At 46.7% G+C, this 16639-nt stretch overlaps 1 protein-coding gene across 1 annotated transcript in view; it reads right to left on the bottom strand.

Annotated features, from left to right (window-relative positions):
- Nucleotides 1-16639, bottom strand: part of ANTXR2 (ANTXR cell adhesion molecule 2) — a 104405-nt gene that overhangs the window by 24226 nt on the left and 63540 nt on the right. The window contains exons 15-16 of the mRNA XM_069854982.1: nt 13522-13689; nt 12212-12292 (exon numbers count right to left, since the gene is read on the bottom strand). Of these exons, the coding sequence (XP_069711083.1) occupies nt 12212-12292; nt 13522-13689 (249 nt within the window). The remainder of the gene's footprint in view (nt 1-12211; nt 12293-13521; nt 13690-16639) is intronic.

Below are 16639 nucleotides of genomic sequence, written 5' to 3'. Positions count from 1 at the left end.
AAATGCAGGTTGGAAACTTGTAGCAGAAGTAAATGGAGATGAAGCCATCCTGTGTTACCTATGCAGCATTAATGGGAAAGGCGAAACTGCTCCCCCTGTTTTCAGCTTCCCCTGCCAGCTGGCACATTGTTAGTTTAAAGATGCTCATCCTCACACGTGGTCCCTGTCAGCGAGGAGCCATCTCAGACCGAGCAGTGGCTGAATAGTTAGGCCCTGCATGCTGTGACACAGACAGCATTCTCAGATAAGCCATTTCCATAAGGAAAATGCTGTCCCTGAATAGCGACAATGTTATTTTAAATGGCATTTTCTCTGGAATCGGCCTAGCTGCAGTTTCAATCACACACTGTCAGCTGAAGCACAGATCACAGTTGGCTGGGTTTCCCCCCCTCTTTTCCTTGTTGAAAGAAAGAAAAAGAAAGCAGAAAGAGGAAAAAAACCAAAGCAAAACAGCTAAATAAAAGCCAGGGATGGCCTGATGCCAGAGGAGGACAGTGAGGACGTCACACAGTCAGAAACTGTACCAGCCGGGTCAGGGGGATATGCTTTCAGTAAATATTCACCGGGAGCTGCGCAGGTAGCAGCTCTCACAAATGCCATACGAGCGTCACAGCAGTCCAGGCTATGCTGCCGGTGCCAGCAATGCGATCGCTTGGGCTTCCCCACGTCTCTCTTGACAGCAGCGCTGAAAGGTTACAGCTATGCTTCTGTCCACTGACTATAAAACTCACTGAAAAAGGCAAAACAAGAAAACCCACAGACTTTTCCCTTGAATTATGTTTCCTTTTACTTGGATAAATTCTCAGTGCCCTCTCTGAGGTTTATTCAGCTGCATTTCAACACAGAAGCGGCTCAGCTACGGCACCATCGAATTCTCAGGGCCAGCTCACAGCCAGACCTCTTAATGTGAGCAGTGCTAGGAAAATGGCTGTTCCTTTCCTTCCTCCTTTCCTTGTTAACCTGCAGGATCCAGTCCCTCTTTATGGTTATGATGTCAAAACCAGTTACTCCATAGGCAGAGATCTGTGTTTCTTTTGCCACAGACAATAAATCTTTAGTGTCTTCTCCTGATACGCATCACTCCACTTGCTCTCAGGAGGCACTGTACGTCTCTCTTTCCCTTTGCCTCTTCGAACAAGGTCACTTTTCAGTGAGGAAACAACTTTTCCAGAAGGTAGAGCGTTCAATAATTAATACCCACTGATAACAGCCTCCCAAAGCAGTGCTTTAAAACTCTGTGCAGACTCTTCACAGACCTGCAGCACAGAGAACCTTTAACAGGGACTGGAGTGGAACATCTGAAAATATCAGCCTCAAAAACTTCAAACACATCTCACTAAACTTCACTGCTGATCTGAAAAGATCTCAGTCTGCTTACGCCCAAGGAAACTCAGCACTTGCTCCCCCAGCAACTGGCAGAACTTCACTGCAAGTCTGAGGTTAGGTCATCGTGACGCATACAGTATAATCTGTGAACAGGAAGACGGACACATCTCCTGTTGCTTCCGCTGCCGCGCATGTAGGTGCTGCAGTAGCAGCCTTGGGAGAGGGAGGGTGCTCAGGACGGTGTCTCTTTGCAGTCTCTCCTGACAGTCCTGGCAGCTGCCCTGCTGCCCAGGCAGCACTGCCTCCCTCCTGTCCCGCAGCAGGCCTGTAGGCCGAGGGATGGCAGAGGGTAATAGAACTAATAAAATGATTCTTCAGAGCCATCTGAATAGTTAAAGCCCTCCGTGCCTTGACAGTCTAACAGTGGGTAGTGCACGCTGTTGACAGGCACATAAATACATCTGCTTTTGTACAGGTCAGTCTAGTCTGGTGCAAGATCTGACTTGCGAGGCCAGGCAGTAGCCCTCCCTCATGGCAGGTAGTTCCCACTCATCCTTATGTTCCTGTGACCTGAGCAGCTGCACATCTGGGGTGAATTCTGGTACCTCTGTCTCCACGAAAACCTGTGACAGTCAGGCATCCTCTTGTCAGCACCACCTCCCTGCGGCAGTGGTGCACTATAATGGTTGCTCCTGGCTTTTCCTGAGCCAAAGCTTAGTATTATCTTTCTTTCCCTAGGCAGAGTATTTATAGTTCTATAAATCAGGAGAGACTGACATAAAACATGCACTGAACATGCCTAAGAGAGCGTTCACCGTGTGCCAGGCAAGCACATGGCTTGCTTTTAAGAAGAGGGCTTTAATTATAGTCAACATAGGAAATGCACATTTAAAGAAATAGTAAGTATTCTTTCATGTGTCCCTTCTTTTGGACTAGTGAAATATATTGCAATGGGAAAGCCTAAACCCAGGCTGGTTTTCAGTGCGGTGTTCGTGAGTTGCTACCAAACCCTCGTCCCCAGTGAGCGTAAGCGCAGTGTTGGCAATCACAGACCTAAGTCAGCAGCAGGCGCAATAAGCCAGAAAGCTGAGTTTTAACATTGAACTGCCTTACAAGTCAGGTGTAATGAATAATTATTTCAGCTGAAGACCAGCTCCATTTACTGCTTACTGGATAAGCCCTCAGAGGAAGGTTTGCAGACCTTACTGAAAACACAGTGTATATTTTGGAGACGCAGAGCACACGAGTGCCGTGTCTCAGGATGGGCTGAGCAGGTTAATCCCCATCTGAGCGTGAACAGGGTGGATGAACTCAGCCAGAGCAACATGCCAAGAAACTAAAAAGTGTCTTAAATACTTGTGACTCGAACATTCAACAGTCAAAACGTAGAACTACACTTGCAGTTTGCACCATGGGTGTAATACTGATCTAACACAGAGAGACCGGCTTTCAGCAAGACTCCTTGGCAGGAATTTGAAACAGGAAATGGTACAAAGCACCAATCCAAGCTTGACGGCTTTGCCACAACAGGCAGGCAGTTATTGAGTCACCTATATATAATATATACAAGTCCTGGAGATGCATTTGCAAGGCCAAACTTACTGAAATTTGCTCTTTCATTTCTTTTTCACCAGTGGGAAGGGTGCTGACTAGCTTTAAAATATCTGGCATAGCCGATTCATTCCAAGGGGCAGAGTCCGTAGCAAGAACTCCACAAGGCAGCCAGTATTGTGCCTCTTTCTCTCCACTTAGTACCTACATCCCTTAGTAGTGTCTTTTACTCTGCCAACTGCAAGACTGCATATACCGCTGCACTTGTAAAGTGATGAATTTGAGAAAACAGACCTAGAATTGATAGAACTCACAGAATCTTAGGTCCGATGGTATATTGGTATATAAAAGTATTCTATTATATTCACCTATTCCTTTATGTGCCTTTCTTTTCTTTCTGTTATAAATGTTGTTATCAGAGGAGAAAAAACCCTACCTGGGAACCATTGCAATCTTAATAAAAGGCCCCATTGGGTTGGTGAGCCACCTCTGGTCTCTGGCCACCTGCCTGGGGTGCATCCGTGTCCTGTTTTGAAGGGAGCCTGTGTTGTCTGCAGCGCGTGGCCAATGGGTGTCAGCCCCGGCCTGGAATCTCATTATGGAAGTGTCTGCACAGACGAGGTCACTCCCATCCACTGCCTGGGTCGCAGCCTCGCTGCCAGCAGGTGGAGGCCTTTGTAGATGTTATTGCACTATTAATGAAAAGAAGTTAATGACTGGTGAGGAGCTGTGGCTCAGCCCTGACAGCTACTGCAGGCTTGAGGCAGCAACCCCGAGGTCTGCGTGGCAAGGGCAGCAGGAGCCGGGAACGGGGCAGTGAGGCAGCACGGTGAGAGAGGAGCAGCCCTGACATAAAGATGGGCACCGAGGGGTGGGCAGGTGTTCCCTGGCGGTGATGCACAGGGTTTCTGCATGATTTATAGACGTGCTGCAGTTTGTAATGCTGGTCTGCGCTTGGGTTTGCTGGGAAAGTCCTTCCGCAAAAGGAGGAAACATCCCGAGAGCCCTTGGACTCTGCTGAAAATCTGCAGCCCTAAATAATCAACTTTCTCCTGGGATCATGCGCTGCTTCCTAGAGATACCTGTCCATCATTTTACAACCATTCTGAATTCTAGCTGGTTTTATGTTGTGCTATAATGTAAAGTAAAATATCATCCATTTCCTTCGGCACAGAACGATATAAAATGTGCTGTAGCTGCTGAACACTTCCAACCTGCATTTACCCTCTCTGATCAGATACTAACATTTTGCATCCAGCACCGAAATTTATATTTCAGACCATGAAAGAATTTCTGTTGTTGCCAGTGGGGAGAAAAGCAATAATGAATTCTAAGAAAATCTAATCCTTTTTAATTTGATCAGACTGATGTAAAGTGCAGGGTCTGGATTGCCAGAACGAAGTGAGAGCGACACTGGGGGAGGTAACTGCAGACAGAAACGTGTATCAAAAGTAATCTTGCTTGAGCCCGGAGCACAAGCTGGGTGGCTCCACACCTGGTTACCTGTCCGTCGGGGAGCTTAGCCTACTGGAGTTTGTGATTGATTTTCCTTTAGCCATTGTCTACCACCGTCACCAGAAGCTGCAAAATCCATTTTGGAGTCACATGAAAGGAACAGAGGCATTTGCATCTGTATATACTTAGTGACAGGAGGCAGCATTAGTAACGCCATTACTTGTAATTGAATTAACTTCTTTTAAGGCTGTGTTTAAATACATGAAGGCTGTGACATGAGCCATCAAAAAGCAGCACATTCAATATTAAAATTGAACATTAAGGCTGAGGGCGTGCTGCTGTGTCACACTGCCGAGGGACAAACTCAAATGCATCAGGACATTCTCATTTATGGGTGGATGTCAGCCTGCACCCTAAAGTAGAACGGGCTCTGGCAACATGTGGCACAGTCACTCCTTTTCCTAGGTAGCAGCTTCCCCTTTAGACAGAGCTCAGCAGTGGACAGAGATGAGAGATGCGCTACTCGAAGGCACTGCATAAGGATATTGCAGCCGAGTTGTTCAAAGAATGTTATGGCTTATGAAGGTTCAGTCATTTTAAAACACTAACACCTCGAGCGTTCAGGGTGGGTGTTAATTCTTTATGGATCTAAAGTTCATAATGGACTTGGGCATGCAAAAATTGGTTTGAGAACAAAACTAATTCTGAATTACGGGAATGCAGTAAAAAGATGAGGAGTAATGAATACAGTTTTTGATCATTCTTCTTTTTCTGCCCCCATCCGCCTCTGACATACAGCTGGCACACTCAGCAGCACGTGTGTGCCCTTCCCAAGTTTTTACCTTCTTGTTCATTCCTTGATTCCACCACAGCTGTGCAACCAATGTCAGGATAATGGAACCACTCCCTTACCCTGCCTTCTTTTGGAGAAAGTTGTACTAAAACTAATGAGGAAATCTGCATGCGTGAAATGATTAACGTGCAACTGCTTCTAGGCTTTAGAGACTCTTGTATGGCAAATGCCTGGGTGGGCACATTAGAGCATACTCCGAGCTCAACTAGCTACCCTTTAGCACCAGCTTATCACAAACCCATCCCAAGTGAGCGCGGCTGCTCAAGGTCTGGGCTGCCAGAGCTGCCCATGGGTGACTCCAGCACCTATGAGGTTACACGTAAACAGTCTTTTTGAGATGTTCTTACTAGCCTTTCCTGTCAGCCAGAGAACTGCAGCCCAGTGGAGTCAAAGGAAAACTGGCCTGTTGCTTTTCACCTTATTCTGTCACCCAGTTTCCCATCCTGGAGCCTCTCTGGTTCCTGGTCAGCTGATGCCCACCACCGCTAAACTCTGTATGTAGTGTTTGTGCCGATCTCCAAATGGCAGCGAAACCACTGTCTGAATCCTGTAAAACAGGCCAGAACTGCACCATTCCCAATGATCTTTGGGAGCATGGGACCTTAAAAGACTTAGCGCATTATTTTTGCTCCAAACAAAATCACATCATCTAAGTGCTGTCACACAGAAGCTCGCAGGGGTACGGATGAACAGCTAAAGGAAACGCTTCCCTGGTTCTGTGGGAGCAATTGGAGCGCTTCTTTTCCTAAACACCAGCAGGCACACCCCGCTCTCCAATCTGCAGCATCTCAAACCATTCCGACTCATTCTGAACACTGTAAGAGCAGACTTTTCAGCTCCTGAGTAACTAAGTGATCAGATCAGCTGCTTTGACCGTTTGCATTTTGCTTTGGGCAATGGGATGTGGTGTGGCCCAGCACACTTTGCAGGGAACAGGAATGTTCCACTGTCATTTATGGAGCACTTAAAACCACAGGCTCCACAGCCCCACCTCCATCTCCAGGTGTGGGAACAATCACCTAAATAATCTGTAAAGGAAGGAAAGGCTGCAGAAATTTGTAGCGCAGTTCACATCTGTACAGAATTGAAATGCTGGGACTCCGCCTCAGCTGCTTTCTTTCCTTGCCTGGGTTAAGTGCTCAAATTTTGATTCGGTGTCTCCTCTGTCAAAGAGGACTTGGTAAGCATCGAAGCAGTGTTACTGGGATAGATCAGGCAGTTCCATGGCTACAGCCATGGGCAGTAGTGCCTCTGCCTGAGCTGGCTGTCCCAGCAGTAACTTGCTTTAAAATAAGAAAAGAGAAAAGCAAAGGCCTGAGGTCATGGAAACTGTGGAAGATAGAAACGGTAACGTTTCTGCTTGCAGTCCATGTGTGTCTGAACGGCCAGAGGCACACAGAGACAGGGGCCGCACTGCGGTTAAACGTGACTTAAATCTGCACTTCAGAGACCTCCGTTTGAAAGATAATCTAGATAAATGGCATCTATAGTCGAAATGAATTAATATCAACATAAACAGAGGTGTATGTGTTTATTGTGTGGAAGTTGAACCTTTGTGGTTTCTGCATTTCCATCCCGTTTTGCCAAAGCAGTGCGATGCCTCTGTGTGCACGGCTGCTCCTCCTGCTCTTTGTCTGCACCCATACATATGACAGCATCTTCATACAGAGATGTATGCGTGTGTCAGTTGTGTGAATGTAAATATAAGATAGGCCATATGTCCCAAAAGTCCCAAAAGAGCATCTGATGTTGATATGTAGACAGTGTGTTAAGGACCTTCCTAATTAATAACCCAGATTAAAACCTCTTGGCAATCAATTAAGATTAATGACAGAAGTCATTCTCTATCCCCCTACACCCGCGTCTCGGGCTGTGAAAACCCTGGGTTGTGAAACTTTAATCCTGTTATCTGCTGCCTCCTTCATCTGAAAAGCCCGCAGATTAACACAGCAGACATTATCGACTTTACAAGCAGCCGCTCGGACAGCTGCCCTACTTTCAGCAGTTAATGGGAAGGGAACTAATCTGGTTAGGAGCGTAGGACTAGTTCGTAAATCTGGACGCTCAAGACAGTTAAAGCTGTCACATCTCTTCTGGACAGCAACGACTGAGGGGACCTGTCGGCTTTCTCCTTGCTCAGAGGTAGCCTGTCTCTAAGCTGGTCTAATGAGATGCTCATCATTAACAGGAACTGCACCCCGGCTGGGAGCCGTGTTCAAGGGCCAGGTTTGGTTAGACACACGCTGCCCTCTCCTCACCAGCAGCCAGATACCAATCAAATAGGACTGGTTTAACTGCAGTCCACACCCTAAAAAAGATGGTTAGAGGAATTAAGAAAGCAAATAATTTTTTCCCTTTTGAATCATTCCCAGTGAACCAAATGGTTATCAACAAAAGCTGCACTGACAAATTAAATGTGTTCTTTCTAGTACAGCTTGGACAAGGGCGATAACTGAAAGACCCTTCAGTGGGACAGAAGGTAGCTGTGGCTGTAGCCAGTTCACACTCCACCCAGACAAGACTGACTTTTCCTCCTGTGACAGGCACTATCCCCGTGCTGCCAGCACAGCTCCAGTCACCGCGATGCCCAGTACTTGTTGCATTTTAGGAGGCCTGAAGCACCCATCTTTCAAGTAGCTGTTTGTAAACTCTTACAGACAGCACGAGTTCTCCTGGCTGTGCTTTCTGAAATGCTCTGTTAAAGTGTGTCATGGCTTCACACTGATGGCATTGCTGTCAGGACCTTTGCTGCGGCACAGAGCCTGCTGTTGTCCATCGGCAGCACTGGAGCAGCCTCCTCGCTAGCATGCTGGGCCCGCCACAGACGCTTTGTCCACCTCACTCTGTGGGAGGGCCGGTCAGACTGCGACAAATGTCAGGACCTTAAAACTGAGCAGTAGATTCCTTTCTTTCTCCTGTGACATTCATACGAGTGTTCGCACTCAGGCTGATGAATCCTGAAGCTTGCTTTAAAAAGAGCAGCCGCACTCATCTGCACGAAGGGAGGGAGTGCCAAAGTGACTGCCTACGTAGATGGGAACATATCCTTGTTTCTCCTAACACCAGAACAACATTGTCTTCTATTAAAGATTATTTACTGCTGCTCCCATGCATTGGCAGCAAATCCGGCTGTTAGGATAAGCACTCTTAGCTAGGATGGGGCAGCCAGCGTGGACCCTGCTGAAGGGCAGCCTGCAATCCAGTTTGAGCAGAGGGAAGCTGTGATCCCATTCACAGTGAGCATCCTTTTGCAGGAACTACTACTGTCCAGATGTTTTAATTACAGGCTGTTCTGTGGCTTCAGCACAAGACAGGACTAATAAGTCCATAAATAATAATCATGCTTATCTCTTGCCTATCGCTTGACATTTTAGCTAAAGGAGATGTGCCCTCTCCAAAAACACTGGGTTTTTTTTCCTTCCAGGCTGGCCAAGGGATGATGGGTTTTTTGAAATTCATTTCCCTGCTTTGTTCAGCAGGATGTGCTGCATCTTGGTGGAGACCGACCTCTGAATTCAGTCTGAACAGGGCAGTTGGAAATGAATACTCTGTTCTCTTCCACTGTCTGTATCAGGTAACTGAGTAATTTTAACAGTAACAGTAATTTCAACCTGGTCTGTTCTGGAACTTTGGCTCCAGTTTAGCTCTCGGGTCTGTACAAACAAACTGCTTCTAGCTCACTTCTCATCTCGCACACTTCATAACTCAGTTTTGTACCTTCTTACCGTTGCAGAAATTTGGAAGATTAAACACAAAACATTTCTTTTTAGAACTCTCAGACAACGATTTCTTGAGCATTGTAATTTCTGCTTTTCACTAGGATATGCTCTACCCCACTGTCATTGATAACAAGGAGCTCTGGTGAGTCAAGTCTTAACATTGGAATATGAAATTACTGCTGGATGCACTTTCAGTTTTAAACGTTCTAAACCAAAACGTTTGCAGCTACTGAGCAGCCGCAGTCATCTTTCTCTTAGCTGTGACTTGTTATTGCTATGGGCATTCCAACATTTTGCAGTAATTAAAGGAGCCAAATCACCTTCATGTTCTTGAAGGAGGTGCTCCTTGGTTAAAAAAGAGCTCCGGTTTTTGAGAGTACAGGAGCAACCCAAAAAACAGAGTTGCCAGTCCTGCTGCAGTTCCTGCTGCCCTGTACGCAAGCAGATGTGGTTTGGTGGGTTCCGAAGGATGAGGCCACTCACGATGCAGCAGCCAGGCAGGTTGTACAGAGAATGTGAACCCCCTGCTGATTACCTTGAGGTGCTCAACTACAAGTTGGGAAATAAATGTAAGGATTTAGAGGAAAACAGAGGACCGCAGCACAGGCTTGGCAAGCTGGTGCTAGTCTGTGTTCTCAGGCAGTGCCGCTCCCTGGCAGAGGTGTTCTGTGCGGAAACAACAGCAGGCACTCCTGCAGTGTCACCCGCGCCTGCAGCTGGCTCTGCTTCCCTGCTGACCCTCACACCGCAGACTGAAGGCTGCCATACCTCCGCTGACACCCTTGGACAGTTACGTGGTTCATCAGAGTACCCTAAAACTACAGGGCTACATTTGACTTTGCCTATTTAATGCAAAAAGGAGAAGAGCAGACATAGAAGTATCAGGGCAGGGTAATGCATCATTTATATATTACCTTGTTAGTGCAGAAAACAAAACACAGCTTTGAAAACAAAACCTCCTGCTGCGGCCACCACCACGTTTGATGGAAGCCCTTCAAAAGCTTCCATGGCTTAATGGAGGCTGTTTGTGTAGGGACTCCGATCTGTACCTGCTGTCCCCTGTCACTCCCAGGGAACGGGGCAGCAGATGTTGCAGCGCGGAGTTGTCTCTGAAGTGGCACTCTGTCCTCGTCTCCCCACCACAACAGAGTCAAACTACATTAGATCTCTTTATTTGTGCCCGAGGCATGTTTGGGAGCGCAGCTGTGTCCACCCCCACTCTACCTTCAGTGTTTCAGCCCCCAGGCGGCAAATGTGAGACCAAAACTGCTCTGCCGCTCTCAACTGCATCTGCTGACAGTCCTGCAGCCTCGCTGCAGGCTGCCGAGGACCTCTGCCTCTGTGTGGAACAGATGTCGGCCACAACCTGCTAGCTCACACCTGTACAAGCCTCCTACCCGCACGGATTGCCAGCTGAAAAATGCATGACTCCAAGGAGTTCCCTCCGCAATCAAAGCCGCCCGGCTTGGCCGCGTGCAGCCCTCACATTGGGCAATCCTCGGCATTGTCTGGCAGCAAGGCAGAGGTGGGAGAGGAGGGAGAGAGAGAAAGAAGAAGGAGCTTGCTCTGCTTTGATATTTCATGCCTAAATTTCACTTGCTTGATCAAGGATGGAATTCAGCAGTGGGAACTGTGGGAACTACAAGTGGGAACTACCATGTTCTTAAGCAATAAATGAAAGAAGACAAAATGAAACAAGGATTTGGCCGCTGTTTACGACGGCAGTGCTCCCAGAGCGCCTGTGTGCACGCGTGCCATGCCACACGCACACGTGACGGCTCAGCCGCTCACCGCCTCACACCCATCAGGTACAGTACGGGATCTCTGCCTACCAAATGTGGACAAGTAATAAGACTTCATTTCCCTCCTACCAAAGATAGAAAATACCACACTGGACAGAAACTGCGCTCCTCCAGGGTCACAGGTCACACCTGAACCACTACTGGTTTAGATTTTACTCATCAGCACAAATGCTGCTCCTTTTTCCAGTGGAGATACTGAAGGTTAGTGAGCCACTCCTCTGGTTTTCATAAACTGAGACACTGGTCCGTGTGTTCCCGTCAAGGCCAGAGCAGGCAGATGCCAGACTTCGCAGTGGCTCAGCAAAGCCTTCCCTGGCAGGCAGTTTTTAGTGACTGCCTGTCTTTATGGCCAGAAACCCTCCAAGCAGGGCCTAGCTGCCATTTGCTTTTCTTGTTTCTTCTAGGTTCCTATTTACATTGACTATACCTGTTGAACTTGATTGTACCATATATTTTATATGTAGATTTCTTGTTTTCACTAGTGCTACATGCAACATTCACACAAACAGTAAACACCTTGCCAAGGTCGCAGCTAGAATAACAGTTGTATTTGACTATGCCCCCTATTTCCAGCATGGCACTCAGTCATCTTGCTACTTCCAGCACTTGTTCTTAGTTAAATCTTACCTTTTCTCCCTTTAGAACAGCACCAAACTTCATCCTGGGAAATCACCTAAGCACCGATTACCTCACAGTACCTCCCTTCTGTTAACCCCACCGATTCTTTTATGTCGTCTTTATGGTGTACATTGGAAAAACAGTATTCTCGCACCTGACTGCTGGGTGGTTTAAGAATCAGATCTGCCATGCCTGCTTGGGCCAGGGCACTGGGAAAAGGGTCCCATCTCATTTAGAGGAAAACGTTTGCTCCTCTGTCTCTTCCAGTGTGCCACAAACAGGAATCTGAATGGCCCTGATAGATTTGAAATACCGTGACATCCCTCAAATAACACTAAGATATAATGTAGTGCTTTCTTAAAGAACAGCTACCAGATATACACAATCCAGCTGCACTAGAAAAGGTTCCAATAAGAACTCTGCTTCCCTCTCACAGCAGTCTTTGCCATGGAGGCCACTTTTCCATGGCTCACAAGTGTAGAGGAGAAAGCAATGTCTGAGAAGCAAGTTTCCTCACCTATTTTTTCAGTGAAAGTTGCCTTTGGGAAGCTGCGCAAAGCTACCTGAAGCAACCTGCATGAAAGCTATTAATGGCCACTGAAATTTGAGTCGGTTTTGGTATTCTGATTGCCAGACTACTCTTAGGAGTAGCTGGCTCTAAGGAAGTTTGGGGTGTTTGTTGCAGAGAGTTTACACTGAATGCAGTGTGTGCTGTGTTTTAGTTTTCCAGTGGAACACACGCAATTTACAAGATCCTTCACTGCTTTCAGGAGATGCCAGTGGCTGCAGTGCTTTCATGGACTAACCAGTGTGCAGCTGCTGCCAAAGCCTGGCTGTAACTGCCCCCCTCCTGCCGACCACAGTGGATACACGCGCCGCACACAAACCTCATCTCCTTGCTGTGGTCGCATCAGAGAGACTCTGTCGTACTGCCTTCGTAACAGTGCCCACAGCGCATCGAGTCGACCCTGCGACAACAGAGCAACAGCACTTTCAGCACAATAAACTCAGCCATCGGGCAGCAGACCACACCTCCTACACTACCATCCAAGGAGATCCAGGGAGATGTTTACCGACAGAACCAGGCACTGGCTCCTTAGAGACAGGTAAGCAAAGTACAAACCCAGGCTGTGTCACACCGCCACACAGCTGTGGTGCTGCTCCTTCCCATCATGGAATGCGAGGTACTGTACCCCTTCCTCCCTTGGGGCAGAGTGGCTCTGACCTAACCCACATTTACATCTCAGCCTTCTAGAAGCAACTGGTTATTTACCATCATTTGGGGCTGAATTGCCATGCGTGTATCTGGGATTTGTCCCACATAAATGTTATTTTTTTTACAGTGTGTATACAGCAAGTTCATGGCTGTCAGGAAGCGTTGGACCTACTAGGCACGCGGTGTACACCGATTGTGCTGCACGGTAAGTCCCACATGCAGTGAATGCAACAGGTCCACTGTGTTCACAGTGGCTGTGATGTGTGTCAGAAACATCCTGCTCCATACAGATGAGCAACAGAGTTTGCATGTGTGTGTGGACAGCACATCTTCAGGACTTGCTGGTGGTCAGGAAGGAGTCAGAAAGAGTTGTGGAGGCAGAATAGATCCACACTCCTGGCTAAACCTGTGTATTCTCTGCTCTTACACATTTAAAACAAGGTATTTATGGATCCATTTTTAGTTTTTAAGAAGAGCTTATTACAGGTCTGCAAGTGATTCATGGTATCTACACAGAAAAAATGCTGTTTATTTTATGCCATTTATTATGTTTCACTTGTTTGTCAGGCTTTTTGCATTATATTGTTCTATATAATTTCTTGTCTCTCTTGCTTGGAATTGAGTACATATGTTTAAAACTGAGCACAACAGCTACAGACTGTGTAGTTTTAGGCTTAATTAGAGAGATGCTGAGATAGACCAAATGCCAAAAAGGCCCTGTAGGTTTTAGTACTCTTACTGTGCAGTGCATCCCTTTTGGGGGAAGGATAACAGAATATGGCAGTAATGATGAGCACTGAGGGCTAAAAACTGCTCCTGCTGTTCGTACTGAGTAGATGTTCCCTTCCTGAGCGGGACATGACACTTGAATGGGAATACTTGAAACAACAACATACAGTTCAGCAAGCCTGAGACTGGTGAGGCAGACAAACCCCAGCCTTTAATACAGAACTACATTGTACTGAAGGCTAAAAAGGTTACCTTAATTGGCGTGTACCACTTCTCCTGAATGGCTGGTGAGGTAGGCTTTGGTTTAGGTGGTTTAGGATGAAAAGGTTCTTCTGGTTCTTCCGGGAGTTTCACCACAGCATTTTTTGCTTTCTCTAGTCTGGCCCCTTCTTCAGTGGATCCTTTATCGCCCCAGCGAACCTAGGAAAAGCAGAGTTCAGGTGTAAGTGCACTGCATGCAAAGGATATGAAACAGTTACAAATAAGAGAAGTAGCTGAAGAAGTTTAAAATTGGAAGAAGTTCCAAATAAACAAGAGGGAAGGTACTGAGGGGAGCATTTGTAGTTAAATATATGACTCAATATGAGGCTTAGCAGTGAAAAGGTAAGAGAAATACTGAAAGATAATCCTCCTGCACATCACATGGGCTGGATGGGAGACAGGAGATCTGGGAATGTTCTCTAATTAACAATGCAAAAAAATAATTTCCAGTTCTGCTTTATCCTAAAATGCCAGACCTTAACCTGGCACTGGTGAAGGCCTAGATTTTTGTCACTCAATTTCCTAACACAGCGTGCTTGCTAAGAACCCCAGTTTAGACAGAAGGCGGTACTGGAGCAAGTTTTAGCAGGAGCTCCTCAAAACCACTCAGGTTTCCAAGTAGTCCTGCAAGAAGGTTCATCCTGAAGAAGCGCAGATGAAGGAGTCATCCTGCACAATATTGGAATGTAAACTGTGTAGCAGTGCACGCTCTGTCACTGCCGTGAGTATATACAACACCTTCCCAGGGTTCAATGAGAAAGGAGACAAGGGTGATTGCTGTGGGTGAGGCAAGGACATATTTCTGCTTCCATAAAAGGCTGTAAAGAGGAAATAGAGAAAAAGCCTCCCTTCTAAGAGATGATTTGTCTTGCTACAGAAATCTTTATTTCACCTTGTAACTAGTAATGCCATGCAGTTTGAGCAAGGGTGTTTGCAGTCTGGCACAGAGCAACAAACCTAGACAAGACCGTTACCTTGTCATCCAAAAAGAGCATTAACAGCTGTGGCTGGAGTTGGGAAGTTGTTTTTTACTAAACTGGCCCAGATACCTGTCAGTGCCAGACGCCCTAAACCACACCATGATACCATCCAGCCTGTAAGGATACACCAAAACCCAGCAAACTCTATCTTGACATTATGTCTCGGATAAAGGTGACCGCTGGCGAGTCAGGGAACAATTCCTGGCAAATGGCTAGCCCTTACTGCGGGGCTGCATGACACATTTGCTTTTTTCAGGGACCTCCTGACTGAAGATGAAAAGAGAAGAATCCGAGTAAACACCAGAGAAGTGACCTCACTCCTTGAGGGACAAAACCAAGAGCATCAGTGTAGACTATGTGGTAGGTGTGTGTCATTTCTCTCTAGCTGCTTGCCCTTTGGAGCACTTGAAAAGTTGGCAAGGGAATAATGGGATGCAACAGCTCTCCCACTGCCAAGGAGCACCACATCATTTTGCTCGGCAGAGGAAGGCATGCCCCTGGGGTTCCTTCTGCTACCCGAGGGAGGGAGAAGGCAGCGCAGGGTCTTCCTGGGGACAAGCTGTAATGTGCTAGGATAACTGTGCCGTAGGGTTGGGAGAAGGGAGCAGCCTGACTCGGTCATCATCGGCACCGTGTGCAGTATGGAAATGGAACACAAAATGAGGAAAATATGTAGGCCAGCCAGAGTGTAACCCGCTTCAAAAAATGAATCATTATAGAATCATAGAATTGCTAGGTTGGAAAAGACCTTTGAGATCATCAACTCCAGACGTACCTGTCCACTACTAAACCATATCCCTAAGCACTTCACTTACCTCTGTCAAACCCCTCTAGGAACGAGGACTCCACCACCTCCCTGGGCAGCCTCTGACAGGGCCTAAGAACCCTATCCGTGAAGAAGTTTTTCCTGATGTCCAATCTGGACCTCCCCTGGCACAGTTTGAAGCCATTCCCTCTTGCCCTATTACCTGTCACTTGGGCAAAGAGACCAACATCCACCTCTCTGCAACCTCCTTTCCTTGGAGAAAAATCTTGGCATGTTCTGACCTCCACCAAGTGTTTTTTACCATGGTAACGTCCATGCAGCAAACGTGAGCAGTGAGGTATGACAGAGGTTAGTTTGTTCTGTACCTCGCCTTGTTAAAAGGCAAACCACTGTTTCTTGGGAGGGGGATCGTGTCGAACCTCTCTGTTATTTTGAACTGTACTATTTGGTTTGCTTAGTGATTTCTTTTCCTCCTCGCTGAGGAGTCTTCTCTCTGCTCTGTTGAAATAAGCTTTCGTGTCCAAGTAGGCCCTGCTGAGTCATTAAAGTGCATCTGTATCTTTCAGTGTGATCAATGGTACTTTTACAGTGTTTTTTATGAGGTTGTTAAAAATGTATGTTAAACACTGTTAAATCTATTTAGAGAGAGGTGGTGGATTCCTTACTGATAAAATAACCCTCTCCTCCAGATTAAAGCAACTTCACCCAAAAGAAACCTGAATTTGTGCGAGCCTGGCAACGTAACTTTGACATAAAAGCTTACTGCCTGTAATGGGCGGTGTCTAGAAATGACATTGTAAAGCTTCAAAGCCATGCCAAAATACAGATCTAGGCAAAGAGAACAACTCTGGCCATGCTATTCCAGGCTGTTGCAGGGGTGAAACGAGTGGAGAAGGCAGGAGAGAACGTTGTCAGCGAAGAGAAGTAGAAGAGGAGTGGGGAGCAAAGTTTGCCAGTTCATTCCTACCTATTCTTTTTGCAAGGCAGCTGCCAGAAGAATCAAGATGCTGAAGAATGGCAGAAGAACATAGCACAGAGAAGCAAGGAAACACAGGCAGCTGCGCTGCCACGTGAACTGAAAACAGGTAAGAAATGCAATGAAAAGTCCAGCAAGTCTTCCGTTGCCCACAGCACAGAAACCACATTTAACTGTAAGGTAAGGAATAACTTCCCTTTGATCCAGTCACCGTCATTGTCCCGTTAGGACTTTCTGCTCTCCTCTGTGGTGGGGATATATGGTATTTTTTCCATGTTATGAACATGCATTTCTTTAGGGAACTGCCATGACTTGTGTTTTTGAGTTATCTATTGGTTCTCTGTGTCGGGCAAGGCCCCATTTACAAACTGTAATGATTTAAATCCT

This window comes from Phaenicophaeus curvirostris, chromosome 4 (genome assembly GCF_032191515.1).
Source record: "Phaenicophaeus curvirostris isolate KB17595 chromosome 4, BPBGC_Pcur_1.0, whole genome shotgun sequence".
Classification (NCBI taxonomy): domain Eukaryota; kingdom Metazoa; phylum Chordata; class Aves; order Cuculiformes; family Cuculidae; genus Phaenicophaeus; species Phaenicophaeus curvirostris.
Note: the sequence above shows the minus strand (reverse complement) of the source record. Positions and strands in the feature narration are given on the sequence as shown.